Source organism: Chenopodium album, chromosome 18, assembly GCF_948465745.1.
Source record: "Chenopodium album chromosome 18, dcCheAlbu1.1, whole genome shotgun sequence".
Lineage (NCBI taxonomy): Eukaryota > Viridiplantae > Streptophyta > Magnoliopsida > Caryophyllales > Amaranthaceae > Chenopodium > Chenopodium album.
Window position 1 is genome coordinate 42,761,022 of NC_137851.1, and position 12,068 is coordinate 42,773,089.

At 33.8% G+C, this 12,068-nt stretch overlaps 2 protein-coding genes across 2 annotated transcripts; both read left to right on the forward strand.

Moving 5' to 3' along the window:
- The first annotated feature begins 2,049 nt into the window (after nucleotides 1-2,049).
- LOC145592171 (uncharacterized) lies at nucleotides 2,050-3,003 on the forward strand. The gene is made up of 3 exons (XM_081648631.1): nucleotides 2,050-2,335; nucleotides 2,427-2,530; nucleotides 2,632-3,003. The coding sequence occupies exons 1-3, from the start codon at nucleotides 2,050-2,052 to the stop codon at nucleotides 3,001-3,003; spliced, it is 762 nt and encodes a 253-aa protein (XP_081504757.1).
- A 2,339-nt stretch (nucleotides 3,004-5,342) lies between these two features.
- Nucleotides 5,343-8,213, forward strand: LOC145590900 (transcription factor bHLH93-like). The gene is made up of 4 exons (XM_081647294.1): nucleotides 5,343-6,008; nucleotides 6,206-6,379; nucleotides 7,553-7,720; nucleotides 7,824-8,213. Exons 1-4 carry the CDS (start codon nucleotides 5,343-5,345, stop codon nucleotides 7,908-7,910), a joined length of 1,095 nt encoding a protein of 364 aa, XP_081503420.1. The 3' UTR covers nucleotides 7,911-8,213.
- The last annotated feature ends 3,855 nt before the right edge of the window (nucleotides 8,214-12,068 follow it).

A 12,068-nucleotide genomic window follows, 5' to 3' on the forward strand; every position in this document is an offset into this window, starting at 1 on the left:
TGCTAAACTGTTTGGGTTCGTGAAAGGAAATTTGATAAAATTCAAAGGTTGGGGTTTTCAAACGGCAAGGAAGGTAAATTCTATTGTTTCGTTTCGAATTTTGAAGTTTAAAGTTGCAATCGATCTTTTGTCAAAATTGTGCACGTAATCTAGGGTTTTAAGGAATTGTGAATGACTTGTGTTTATATGAAGTTTTGTTGCATTTATTTATATGATTACTTTGTTAATTGTTGTTGGAGTATTTGAATTGATTTTGGTAGTGTGAAGTGATTTTGACGATCTAGGGTTAGGGTATTTGAACTGTATTGTTGATTGTGTGTTCTGGTTTTGTTTTGTTTTGTTTTGTTCAGATTCACATGTGTGGAATGTAATTAGTCTCTTAATATGATTTTGTATATAGGATGAATGGAGTATGGTTGTTAGTTTATGGTAAGAAGGATGATAAGTCTCAGGATTTTGACATTTTGGTTGAAGATATTGATAAGTGCCACCTCATGGGGTTGTATGAAGATATGTTTGAATGCTCACAAAATGTGTTTCTACCTAAATTCTTCACTTTGTTTGTCAAATAAGCCTAGGACAAATAGGAATTTGGAGCTTAAGGATGATGGGGATATGTTAAAAATGTGGGAATAAAACATGGGTAAGGAGACTATAGAGATTTGGGTTGAGGGAACTAAGGAGCCAGAGATTGTATTCCAGGCTGCTGAGAAGGGGTGGCAGAGAAGATTGAAGGAAGATGCTGAAAAAGTTAGGGGGGGCATTGAAAAGAATGAGAGGGAGGCTGAAAGAGAGCAAGTTGAGAGGGAGTTATAGGAGTAGCATCAATTCGTTGTTGCTGTTGAGGTGCTAGTTGTTAGTGCAGAGGATTTGGAGGTGGAGTATGTGAGAGTGTTTAATATTGTAGAAGCTGATGTGTGTTTCCCAGGAAACTCTCAACCTGAACCCTCACAACCATCACAACCTGAACCTGAACCAACAGATACAAACACCCACACTACATCTCCTACAACCCAACAGTTATCAAGGAGAAAGAAAATGACACCAAAGAGAATGAAAACAACACCTAAGAAGAACACCAAGCAACCAGCAGCTGAACCAAGAACAGAACAGCACCTAACACAACCAACAACACCACCACCCTCACCCACACAACCAACAACACCACCACCCTCACCAAGACAACCTGCTACACCTCCACTAACACAACCAACACCACCAAGACAACCTGCTACACCACTACCCTCCTCCACACAACCAACAACACCACCACCTCCACCAACATAACCAACACCACCATCTCCACCAAAACAAACATATGCCAGCTCATCTTCTCAACCAAAGAAAAAATCTAGAGTTAGGCCTTCCTCATGGAGAGTTCCAAAGAGCACTGTTGTTAAGAAGGGGGTCTGGGTTAAGACCTCTGTCCCAGGGAGAGGTGAGGGAGCTGAAAGAGTGAGAAGGAAGATTGAAAGGAGAGATGTAGAGGTGAATGAGTCAGAGAGTGATGATAGTGAGGATGAAGATTATGAAATCTCTGATGTTGAAGGAGATGATGAGAATGTGAGTGATCTTAACTTCATTGAAGATGAAGAAGATAATGTGTTAGATGATGTTGAAGAGTTGAGAGAGAAAAAGTTTGAAGATTATTTAGATGGCAGCCACAAGTTGGATAAGTTGTACAAAAATGGGAAAATTTGGGCAGGAGTAGAGTTTGGTTCTATAGTTCTGGAGCCATGGCTGATTTTTGAGAACAAGGCTCAGTTTATGGAAGTTTTTAGAGATTACTGCATACAAGAAGGGTTTGCAGTACTTGTGGACAGAGATACACAACAAGATGTGTGGTTGAGACTTGCAATTAGAGGATACATGCTGTTGTGTTGGTTGATAATGTTAGCTGGGCCATAAGAAATCCTAAGTGGAGAGCTTAGTACATGTGGAAGACTGGAAGAAAATCTAATGGTTTCAAGAGCATGGTTGTGTAGACATCTGTTGCAAGATCTAGAGGCCAATCCTGATATCCCAGTAGAGTCACTGTAGAAGCTATGCATGGAAAGGTTTAGGCTGAATGTCAAGCAGAGGTTGTTCTACAAGGTCAAATCAGTTGTAAGGGTACAAATTCATGGAGGCTTTGCTGAGTCATATGCCTTTCTTCCTAGATATGCTGAGATGATTAAGTCCACCAACCCAGGCTCTTATGCACTCATAACATGGACAACAAACACTGACAATCAACAACCTCAGTTCAAAGCTTGCTTTTTTTCTTTTGCTGCATCTGTGAAAGGTTTTCTTGGTGGGTGTAGGCCCATAATTGGGATAGATGGAGCATATCTGAGTGGGTAATACAAAGGAATTATGCTGACTGCTGTTAGTATTGATGGAAATAATGAATTTTTTTGTCATTGCCTATGGGATTGTTGACACAGAAAGTACTGAGAGCTGGACATATTTCTTTAGAAATTTGAGATTGTTGTTTGCTAATGAAGGGTGTCATAAAGATGACTGGACCTTCATATCTGACACAATGAGGGTAAGCATTTTTTTATTTATGACTGTTCATTTTCCTCATACATTTCTTTTTAAAATCCTAACTGTTATTTCCTGTTTTTGTTGTTAATTTTTGTGAATAAGGGAGTTGATGCTATAATACTTGATGTCTTTCCAAAGGCCACAAGGAGGATTTGTTACCAACATTTGTACTCCAATTGCAAAACTGCAGGGTGGAGTGGTTTAGCTTTTCACAAGTTGTTTTGGATTGCTGCAGATGCATACAATGAGTATGTATTTGAGAAAGCCATGAAAAAAATCAAGGAGCATGATACTGCAGCAGAGGTGTACTTAAGAGCTGTACCAGAGCAATGGTCAGTGAAGATGTTTGACACCAAAGTTTGTTGTGATCACAACACAACAAACTTTTTTGAGTCATTCAATTCCTGCACAAAGGCATTCAGAGATATGCCTGTGCTTACATTGCTAGAAGGTACACGTAGTTTCCCTGCTTAATTTGTATTCATTAATGCATTGATGATGTTTGATGCACTAATTACCTGTTATATGATGTAGCTGTCAGAAATTAGGTCATGAAGAGGGTGGGAGAAAGATTTGACAAGGTTATTGACATGGAACCTAATCAATTGACAAAGCATGCACAAAATATATTGCAAAGTAGAAGTGATGACTCTAGATTTTGTCATGTTACATCTTGTGGGGGTAGGGAGTTTGAGGTCAAAGATAGGCATGTTAAATTCCCTGTCAATCTTGATACGATGACTTGTGGATGTGGCAAATGGCATGTCCGCAGCATTGTCTTCCTTGCTTTGACATTCATAAAATGCAGGATTATGATCCACAAAACCTCTACACAATTTGAAGTTGTCACATGCATCGCACTTGTAGTACAACCTTTGCGGATTTTTTGTTGTTTCCGAACTCCGTATTGCGTATTTCTTTCCACATGAACAAGTTTTGTTAGGAACTCTAATGTATGTTGTTTCATAAGAGGAAGAAGAGGTTTGTGAAATCATGGTTGAATGGGATATGAAATATCAAGTATGAGAGGGTTCATTAAATAGCCAAAGGGAACTAGCCGTTTTTTATGTTTTACAACCCAACGGCTAGTTTTTTTTCAAAAATTTCAAGAACATTTTTCGGGCTAAATGGTGAAATAAAATTTTTAAGTTTGGGTATATGAAGAAAAAAGTTCATTAAGTTTGGGTACATGGTGAAATACAAAAACACACTAACGGGGAGTTAATGTCAGTTAGGTAAAAAGACATTTAATGCTAATGTACGGTAACTGATGGGTATTTGGTGAATTTAAAATTTTTGATGGGTATTTGGTGAATAAAAAAATTACTCAGGGGCATTTGGTGAAATTTCCGTTGTACAAAAAAAAAAAAAAAAAAAAAAAAAAATCCGTAATAGCTTGATGATGACTGATGAATACATACCTTAATAATACTTAATAATGCATGCACATAAAATGAGCAAAGAAATTTATGATGAATATACCTCTTAACTATACATATAATATTATGATGGTAATTAATTATACATATCAAATAATAGCTATTGATCGAGTTTATATTCCATGCATATATGCAAATGCATAATAAAAATTATCTTAAAAAATGTTGTGAGAAGTTTAATAACAAGTATATAAAAGCATATTTGGATGTAGATTAGATTATGCCATTTTTGTTAATGAGTGATGAGTGATATAATAATTGGTGTTTGAGACTAAACAATTGTCTTATGCTCAAAAAACAGAATAATGTGTTGGTTGTAAGGAATTTTAAATCTCATTGTCCAATAGATTTTTTGAAATAAAATAATTGATGGGTTATTAAAGAATTTTAATTTTTAAATCTTCTTCATCGATATATTTTTTTATAGACATTTTGTTTGTCAATTATTAATAAGGTTTAAAATCATTGTCAAGTGTAGAATAATCTAAGAAAATATTAACCTTAGATTTATGGTTCTGTATATAATTTTTGACATATTTACGACGTACAATGTGATTTTTATAATTGAGAGTGAAGGATAACTCAAGTGCGTGGTTAAAGCTCCCCTTTATCTTGAAATCGATTCTCATCATACGCCCTTGTGGCTCTTCAAACACCATGACAGGAAAAAAAAAAAAAACTATGATTCTTATAATTTATACATTATAAACACTACCTCTATTTCTGAAAATTCGACTCACTTACTATTCATTTGGTCAAAATAAAATAACTTTGACCATCTTTTATGATTTATACAAAAGAAATAAATTACTGTGGGGATCTTATTAGATTCGTCTTAGTTTATATTTCTCCAATATCAACTTTTCATAATTTTCATTTATACGAAGCCAAAGTTATTAATGGTCAAAGACACACAATAAAAACCGTGTAAATGTAAAGTGAGTCGAATTTTTAAAAATGGAGGGAGTACTATTTTTTAAGATAAGTAAATATTTTGTACTCCATACCATATGTTTATTTATTTTGTCTTATGAGTATTGAGTAGTCAAGCCTCAATCTTAATACAAAACGGTCAAAACTTTTTTACTCCCTATGATTTTTTTTCTTCGTTAAAAAAACATAAAGAATTGAAAAATGACATCACCTTAACAAATTCATACGAAGTAATTAGAAACCAATTTGCTCACTCCCATTACTATGGCCTTTATAAAAACGTAGCCTTAGTTTATTGTTAAACAAATAAATGTGTCTAATCATCCACATATAAATACTCAGTCATAAACTCATACACCCATTTTTACATACAATAACCCTCCAAATTTTCTACATTTTTAAAACCCAAAAAAAAGAAAAAAAAAATATAGAGAGAGAAAAATGGAGATGAATGAAGATGGCTTCTTAGAAGAATTGTTAGCTCTAAGAAGAGAAGCATGGGAAACCAACCCATCATCAACAACCGTAGATCATCAAATCAACGGCTTCTTTTCATCAACTAGCTGGCCATTCGACGGCCTAGATTCAACCACCACCTTACTACGCAACACTACCTCCACCACATCCTTTGATTCCTTCTCTTCCTCCACCATTGACCACCACCCACCTCCACCAACCGCCGCCGCAACAACCACCGCCGCCTTAGACTGCTCTTCCTTCTTCCTCCACCCTGACCCGACGTTCTCCGGGCCGGGCCTTGAGCCCGACTACTCTATGTCGTCCATGATTGAGACGGCGAATGATGAAAGTAATAATAATCATCATAAAAAGACAAATATTCTTCCGTCATCGTCGTGTAAGGCGGAGCATTCTTTGTCTTCCAGTGAGCTTGAGTTTGAGGTACCCTCGCCTTCGGGGTTTAATGTGGGGTTGTCAATGATTGATAGTAATAATAAGAGGGTTACTAGTAATAATGGTAATGTTAAGAGTAAAGTTAAGAAGGTTGAAGGACAACCTTCTAAGAATCTTATGGCTGAAAGGAGGAGAAGAAAGAGATTGAATGACCGTCTTTCCATGCTTAGATCTGTTGTTCCTAAGATTAGTAAGGTAAATTAATTTGCTTATGCTCGTGTTCTGGTTATTGTAATAGTCACTACATATAATAATGTTATTTGAACTAGTATTGTGACAAAAAGGATTATACTATGTGATTTTGAGAGTAATTGGTTGATTAGTTACTATACTACTATTAATTGATAAATTTAAAATGCGGATTAATTAGTTATGTTATTTGTTTGTTGTAGATGGATAGAACATCAATACTTGGTGATACAATTGATTATATGAAGGAGCTATTAGAAAGGATTAATAAGTTGCAAGAAGAGATTAATGTGGGTTCTAACAATAATCAATTGAATGTTATGAGCATTTTCAAAGATGCCAACCCAAATGATGTCCTTGTCCGGAACTCACCAAAGGTATCAGTGCAATTTGATTTACTTCTATTTTACTTTTTTTTTGCTCATATTATTTGCATTTATTTATTTTTGGTACATCCACTCAATTTACTATACTACTTTTATTGCCCTATACTTTTTTCTTTTCTTTTTATTTGACAAATCTTAATTATGAATATGTGTAATAATCTTATTACTAGTAGATTCATTTCGGTACATCATTCATATTATTTTAGTCAAGCTATGCTAATGTAAGGTTTTATGTACTTGTGTTGCAATATCAGATTTTTTAGTAATTGTTTGTAAGTGTTATTTCTTCGTTAATAAAATCTTTTTTCTTCATGTCAAAAACATATATAATCTCCTATTTTCTTTAATTGATTAGATTTTTAGGGATGAAACAAATTAAGGGCGGTGAAGTCCGGACAAGAATAGGTCATGAGTTGATAGGTTACTCGTATAACCCATTCGATTATATGGATCAAAACATCCCACTACTTAAGGGCATACCTAGATTTTGGGGCAGATTGGGATAGGGCATGAATTAATTAGGTTATTTGTGAAGGCCCCAATCGATTATAGAGGTCAAAACATTCCACTACTTGTAATTAATTTATCTTGTGTAGGCCCCATTTAATTATATGAGTCAAAACATCCATCACTTAGGAGCTAAACAAAATTTGGGAGTCGATCAACATGGGTCATTACTCATTAGGTTACTTGTAGTCATGTAGGGGGGCCCACTGAATTATATGGGTCATATCCACGGGTTAAATAATCACCTAATTTTTTCTTACCTAAAATAATCCGTATTTATTTCAGTTGTTAATTGAATTTGAATAGCCTTTTTTAAAACTGATATTTCTAAATTTTCAAGCTTTATCTCGACATCATTCTTTGGATTTTTTTTAATAGGTGAGTATAAAGTGAACAAGTTGAAAATGAAAGTGGTGTGACGACTCCCTATTCAACAAATCATTAGTTTAAAAACGATGACATAGTTCAAAACTATGTAACAAATCCTTCTAATCCCCCAATCTTGCATACGGAGTAAATATACAAATTATTTGGTCACTTTCTTTTAAAAGTTTGATCACGACTCATCAGTTTTTGTAACATGTCTTCATCTCAATTTGACTCACAAATTGATCAAGTGAGCTCTATATAATTTTGAGAATGTTGTAATTCATGCAGTTTGATGTAGAGAGGAGAAACTTGGATACAAGGGTGGAGATTTGTTGTGCAGGGAAACCTGGACTTCTCCTATCAACTGTAACTACACTTGAAGCATTGGGTCTTGAAATAAAACAATGTGTTATAAGTTGTTTTAATGATTTTTCACTACAAGCTTCATGTTGTGAGGTATAATTTTTGTATATAGATTGATTCAATTCATACTAATTTTATTATATTTTTTTCTAACTTTTTTAATAATGAATTCTCACTTTGGAAAAATTCTGTTTAGGAAATGGAACAAAAGTCGTTGATAAATTCAGAAGAAATAAAACAAGCATTATTTAGAAATGCAGGGTATGGAGGAAGGTGCTTGTAGGTATTTTGCAAAGAGAGAAAAAGAAAATCTCTTCCTTAATTATTTTCTTTTTTGTAATTTTTTTTTTCTAATATTTCATTGAATAATTTGCAATATACTGACAAAAGAAAAACCTCCTACATGTGTTGCTCTTTAGCTTTTTTTTTTTTTTTTTTTTTTTTCCTATAAGAAAGATTTCATGTATCATATCAAATGAAAGTATGCTTTAGTTTAGTCTTTTAATTAGTGTGAAAATATCTTGGGGATCGAAAAGCTTGCATGATTCATCAAATTAATATTTGCAATTTTTTACTTGCACCCCTCTGTAGATAGTGTTGCCAGCATCCGTCTATCTCTTATAATGACGTTGTCGTTTTTTCAGTTTTAAACACCTATGAAATGTTCATTTTTACGTTTGTTGCTCTGAAGTGCGTTATTTAAGGGCTCGTTCGTCCTTTTTTTTTTTTTTTTTTTTTTTTATGAAAACTAAAAACAAAAATAGGTAACCATTTTTGTTTGTTGTCAATTTTCAAAATTATGATGATTCTAATAAATTAGACTTATTTTTATTCTCTTTATAACATTTTAGATGAACCCCGTGCGATACACGACTTGTTTGTATTTTTTCAAATAAAATATTTTACTAAATATATACTTCGTATCATCAATCAATCAATCAATCAATATATTATACTAAAAGACAAGCAAATCAATGTGAGGCTGACACATGTCACTCTATGATTTGCTTGTTTGGTAAAAAAATAATTTAAAGAAACCTTAGAACAATAATTTTGGTTAAATTTATTGTATAAATCATTTTGATTCAGAATTTTGTTAATAAAATTTGATAGAATCTAAACTATTTAGAAATAAGTTAATTTATGGCAACTTATATTTAATGAATTTATGCTAATATGTTAACAATTTTTTGAAATGATTGATTCAAATATAACCTATATATATATATAATTTTATGATAACTATAATACATAATATCTTTTTCCATAGTATATATAACAGTGGGATTAGCTACATGAACCAAATATGATTATTCCGTGTGGTCATCCACAAAAATCTTCTTCCTCCAACCCTAACGATCCAATGCTTCATCCTCGTGCAAATCCATATTTGCTAGACAGCAATGACATGAATTTTTTTTTTTTTTTTTTTGGTACATGCAAATGGAATTCAATGATGACCAGTGTCCATTAGGAGGCAACAAAATAGTTGATCAGGTTTTGCCTGTTTAGCCTGTTTAGCATATAGGTGATTGTAGAAACTTCGAGTCTTGCTAGCTTGTATCTTATGGTAGACGTAGAGAATCTTCAAGAAGATAAAGTGTAAGTAAAGTAAGACTGAGATAATTAGAGTTTTACGGGAAAAGGAAAAAAAAAGAACTAGTGTATTTCAAGAAAAGAATTGAAGAAAACTAGGGTGGCACTAAAGAGTTACCCTGCAGCAGAATCTTCTTAAGAAAAACCAGCTTCTCACAAATGTTGCCAAATCCTATGCGTAAACATAATATAATTCAGATTGTGTGTGTATCTGCAGGCTACACTCTAGAACTCTAGATAAACAACTTATCTTTCATCATGTAATGGGAAATAAAGTATTGGATATTTTGACTAGGTATTTGATAGCCAATTTTCTCTAGTCAAAAGAAATAGATTATTTAGGCTCTACAAGGATTTTGTGTTGCTCAAGCTTTACAAGAGGTGCACGTATTAGATCATAGCTCCCTTGATCATAACTTCATTGGAAGTGTTGATACTATGATCAATGCGGGGATCAATGCCTAACCTAAGAATTCAGATTCTTTTAGACTACTTGTAGACACCTAATTGTGTCTCCCCAAAAACCAAACCTAGTGATGAATATCTTTCACGTCATTAATTATCGAACGAGGTGAAATATGAAAGAGTCTCGTGATGCACCCGTTTATAATAAAAAATAATTTTTTCTGTTTTCGAAAATCTACTCGTACCTTATTTTATGAAAAACGTCCAGTCCATTTTAGGTTGGTCCATGATATGAGTCCAATAATAGTGTATTTGGTTGGGGCTCGAAATGAGCTTTCCAACGATATATTATAAGTCCAATTCCGATGAATAATGAGGAAGTTATGGCCAAAATACTAAAATGGGCCCAAAATGTTTTTATATACGGCCCAATGATCAAGTGGAGGGCCCATTAATTATCATTCCTAAAGTTATTAGGATTGACTTTAATCTTCTAGAATAATCTAGAAGGTTATTTTAAGTTCTAATAGAATTAGGATTAATAATTCTACTTTTATTTTATTTAGAAAAGATAAAAAATTTAATTTGGGATAAAACAAATATTTTAATGATAAATTGATTTTAAATTAATGATAAACACGGAGTCTAATCGTCTAATTATATTAAAGGAAGGACTCCGTATAGCTATTTTATCGTAGCCGCACCATCGCGCTATGAAGAGTGCATCGCGGCGCGATAGGCTTATCGCATCGCGATATGGGCTGTTTTACTTTGAGTCAAATTCTGACTCTTTTCTAAAAGCTCCGGATGTTTTCTCTATAAATAGGGGCGTTATTTCCTCGTTTTCAATCATCAACAATCATCTATTCTCTTCTCTCTTAAAGCTAAAAGGTTATTCTTTCTCCCTCTTTCTAAACCTAGCCTTTTTAAAATACATCATTCCTCATTCACGAGTCTTAGACGCATCTAACCAAGCTCGAACTTGCCTTCGCCCTAGACGTGAAAGGTTGATAATTTCTAATGGTTTGGTCCTTAATCCCTATTTCAATCATTTAAATTAATTGTTTGATTTAATATTTTCATTGAAATTACTAACGTTTGTATTGTGTTGATAGAAAGAGATACAAGACAACAAAGTAAGTTGTTTCATTGTTATATTTCTTTAGAAAGCATGCTTATATTATTTCAATTCCTAGTGTCATTTATTGCTTTCTAGTATCATGTTTAGGTGGCTTTCTATTTCTTCTATCATGTTAGGATTAAAGCTTTAATTTTTATTGTTTAGTGACATGCTAGAATTTGTTATTAATCATGTTAGTATCATGCCTAGGATCTTGCTAATATTATACTTTGATGAGATTGAGATTGTTATTATGATGATGAAGATTTGTTGTGTCAATATTTTTATGTTGCTTGATATTGTTATTGTTATTGCTTGATCACGCCCTCTCTTGCAGGTTTAAAGGGAATTTGTTCTCGAAATCACGCTTAATAAGATAATTAATAATTTATTTAGGCTTATGTGATTTTAATTCAAGTGATCGCCAATAATAGATTTGTTTATGCATTAATATTCAACCAACATAGATTAAACAGGTTTAGGATTAATATATTGATTGTATGTTAGTCAGAAAGCGCACATGAATATGAGAAGAATAAAGTAGAGGCCTATTTTTAGGACAGATTCAATCTCTTTTAGGTTGGATTTGTACCTTCATCCTCGAATATCCAGTCATGGTTCAGGTTCACTATGGAGTTAGCGATATCATGGATCGTGAAGGGGTGTAACTTTCACCATGTGAACGGTTTACAAGTTCCTAAAACTTGTTGGCGACTCTCTTGTTCTAGCTTCCTTCCCTTTGGACGCCATCATGCTTAAGTGTATGATCACAGTGGGGCTCAAGTGTGGGATGCTTGAAATATTCCCTATAGTTTTTTGGCGATTCCACTGAGGAGGATTTTTATTTTAATTCCTAAAATTTATTTTGACAATAATTTAGAATGAGTGGATGAGACTAGAAACGTTCTAAGTATTCATGTGCGTAATTTTGATTGACATTATTGGCATAAGCATAAAAAGGTCCGCATTGGATAGACCATCCGTCATGTGTCAAAAAATATAGGCTTTTACACGTAGGAAATTTGGGAAATATCTTTCACAACTAGAATCGAAAAAACGATGCGAAAACTGAAAAATTCTAAAAAAAACAGAGAGCTGCTGAGGCATGTAGGAACTGGCGCTCAGAAAACAGTGTCCATCGCAGTGCGATGGCTCTGTTGAGGTGCGATAGCAATATCGCGGCGTGACAGGGCTATCGTCTCGCGATGGTCCCTGTTGTCTCGCGCCAAGTTCTTCCAATACCGAGCCAGAAATCTGCCTTCTTGCTTTGACCGGTTCTAGTACTGTTTGCTCGATTTTACTTCCTGATTGAGTTTTTTC

Bases quoted from the DNA above. Each gene is read 5' to 3' on its own strand.
- LOC145590900 (XM_081647294.1), top strand. From the start codon at position 5,343: ATGGAGATGAATGAAGATGGCTTCTTAGAAGAATTGTTAGCTCTAAGA. The intron at 6,380-7,552 runs GTATCAGTGCAA...TAATTCATGCAG, and splicing joins TTGTCCGGAACTCACCAAAG to TTTGATGTAGAGAGGAGAAA. The intron at 7,721-7,823 runs GTATAATTTTTG...AATTCTGTTTAG, and splicing joins TACAAGCTTCATGTTGTGAG to GAAATGGAACAAAAGTCGTT.
- LOC145592171 (XM_081648631.1), top strand. From the start codon at position 2,050: ATGGAAAGGTTTAGGCTGAATGTCAAGCAGAGGTTGTTCTACAAGGTC. The intron at 2,336-2,426 runs GTGGGTAATACA...TTGTTGACACAG, and splicing joins GATAGATGGAGCATATCTGA to AAAGTACTGAGAGCTGGACA. The intron at 2,531-2,631 runs GTAAGCATTTTT...TTTGTGAATAAG, and splicing joins TCATATCTGACACAATGAGG to GGAGTTGATGCTATAATACT.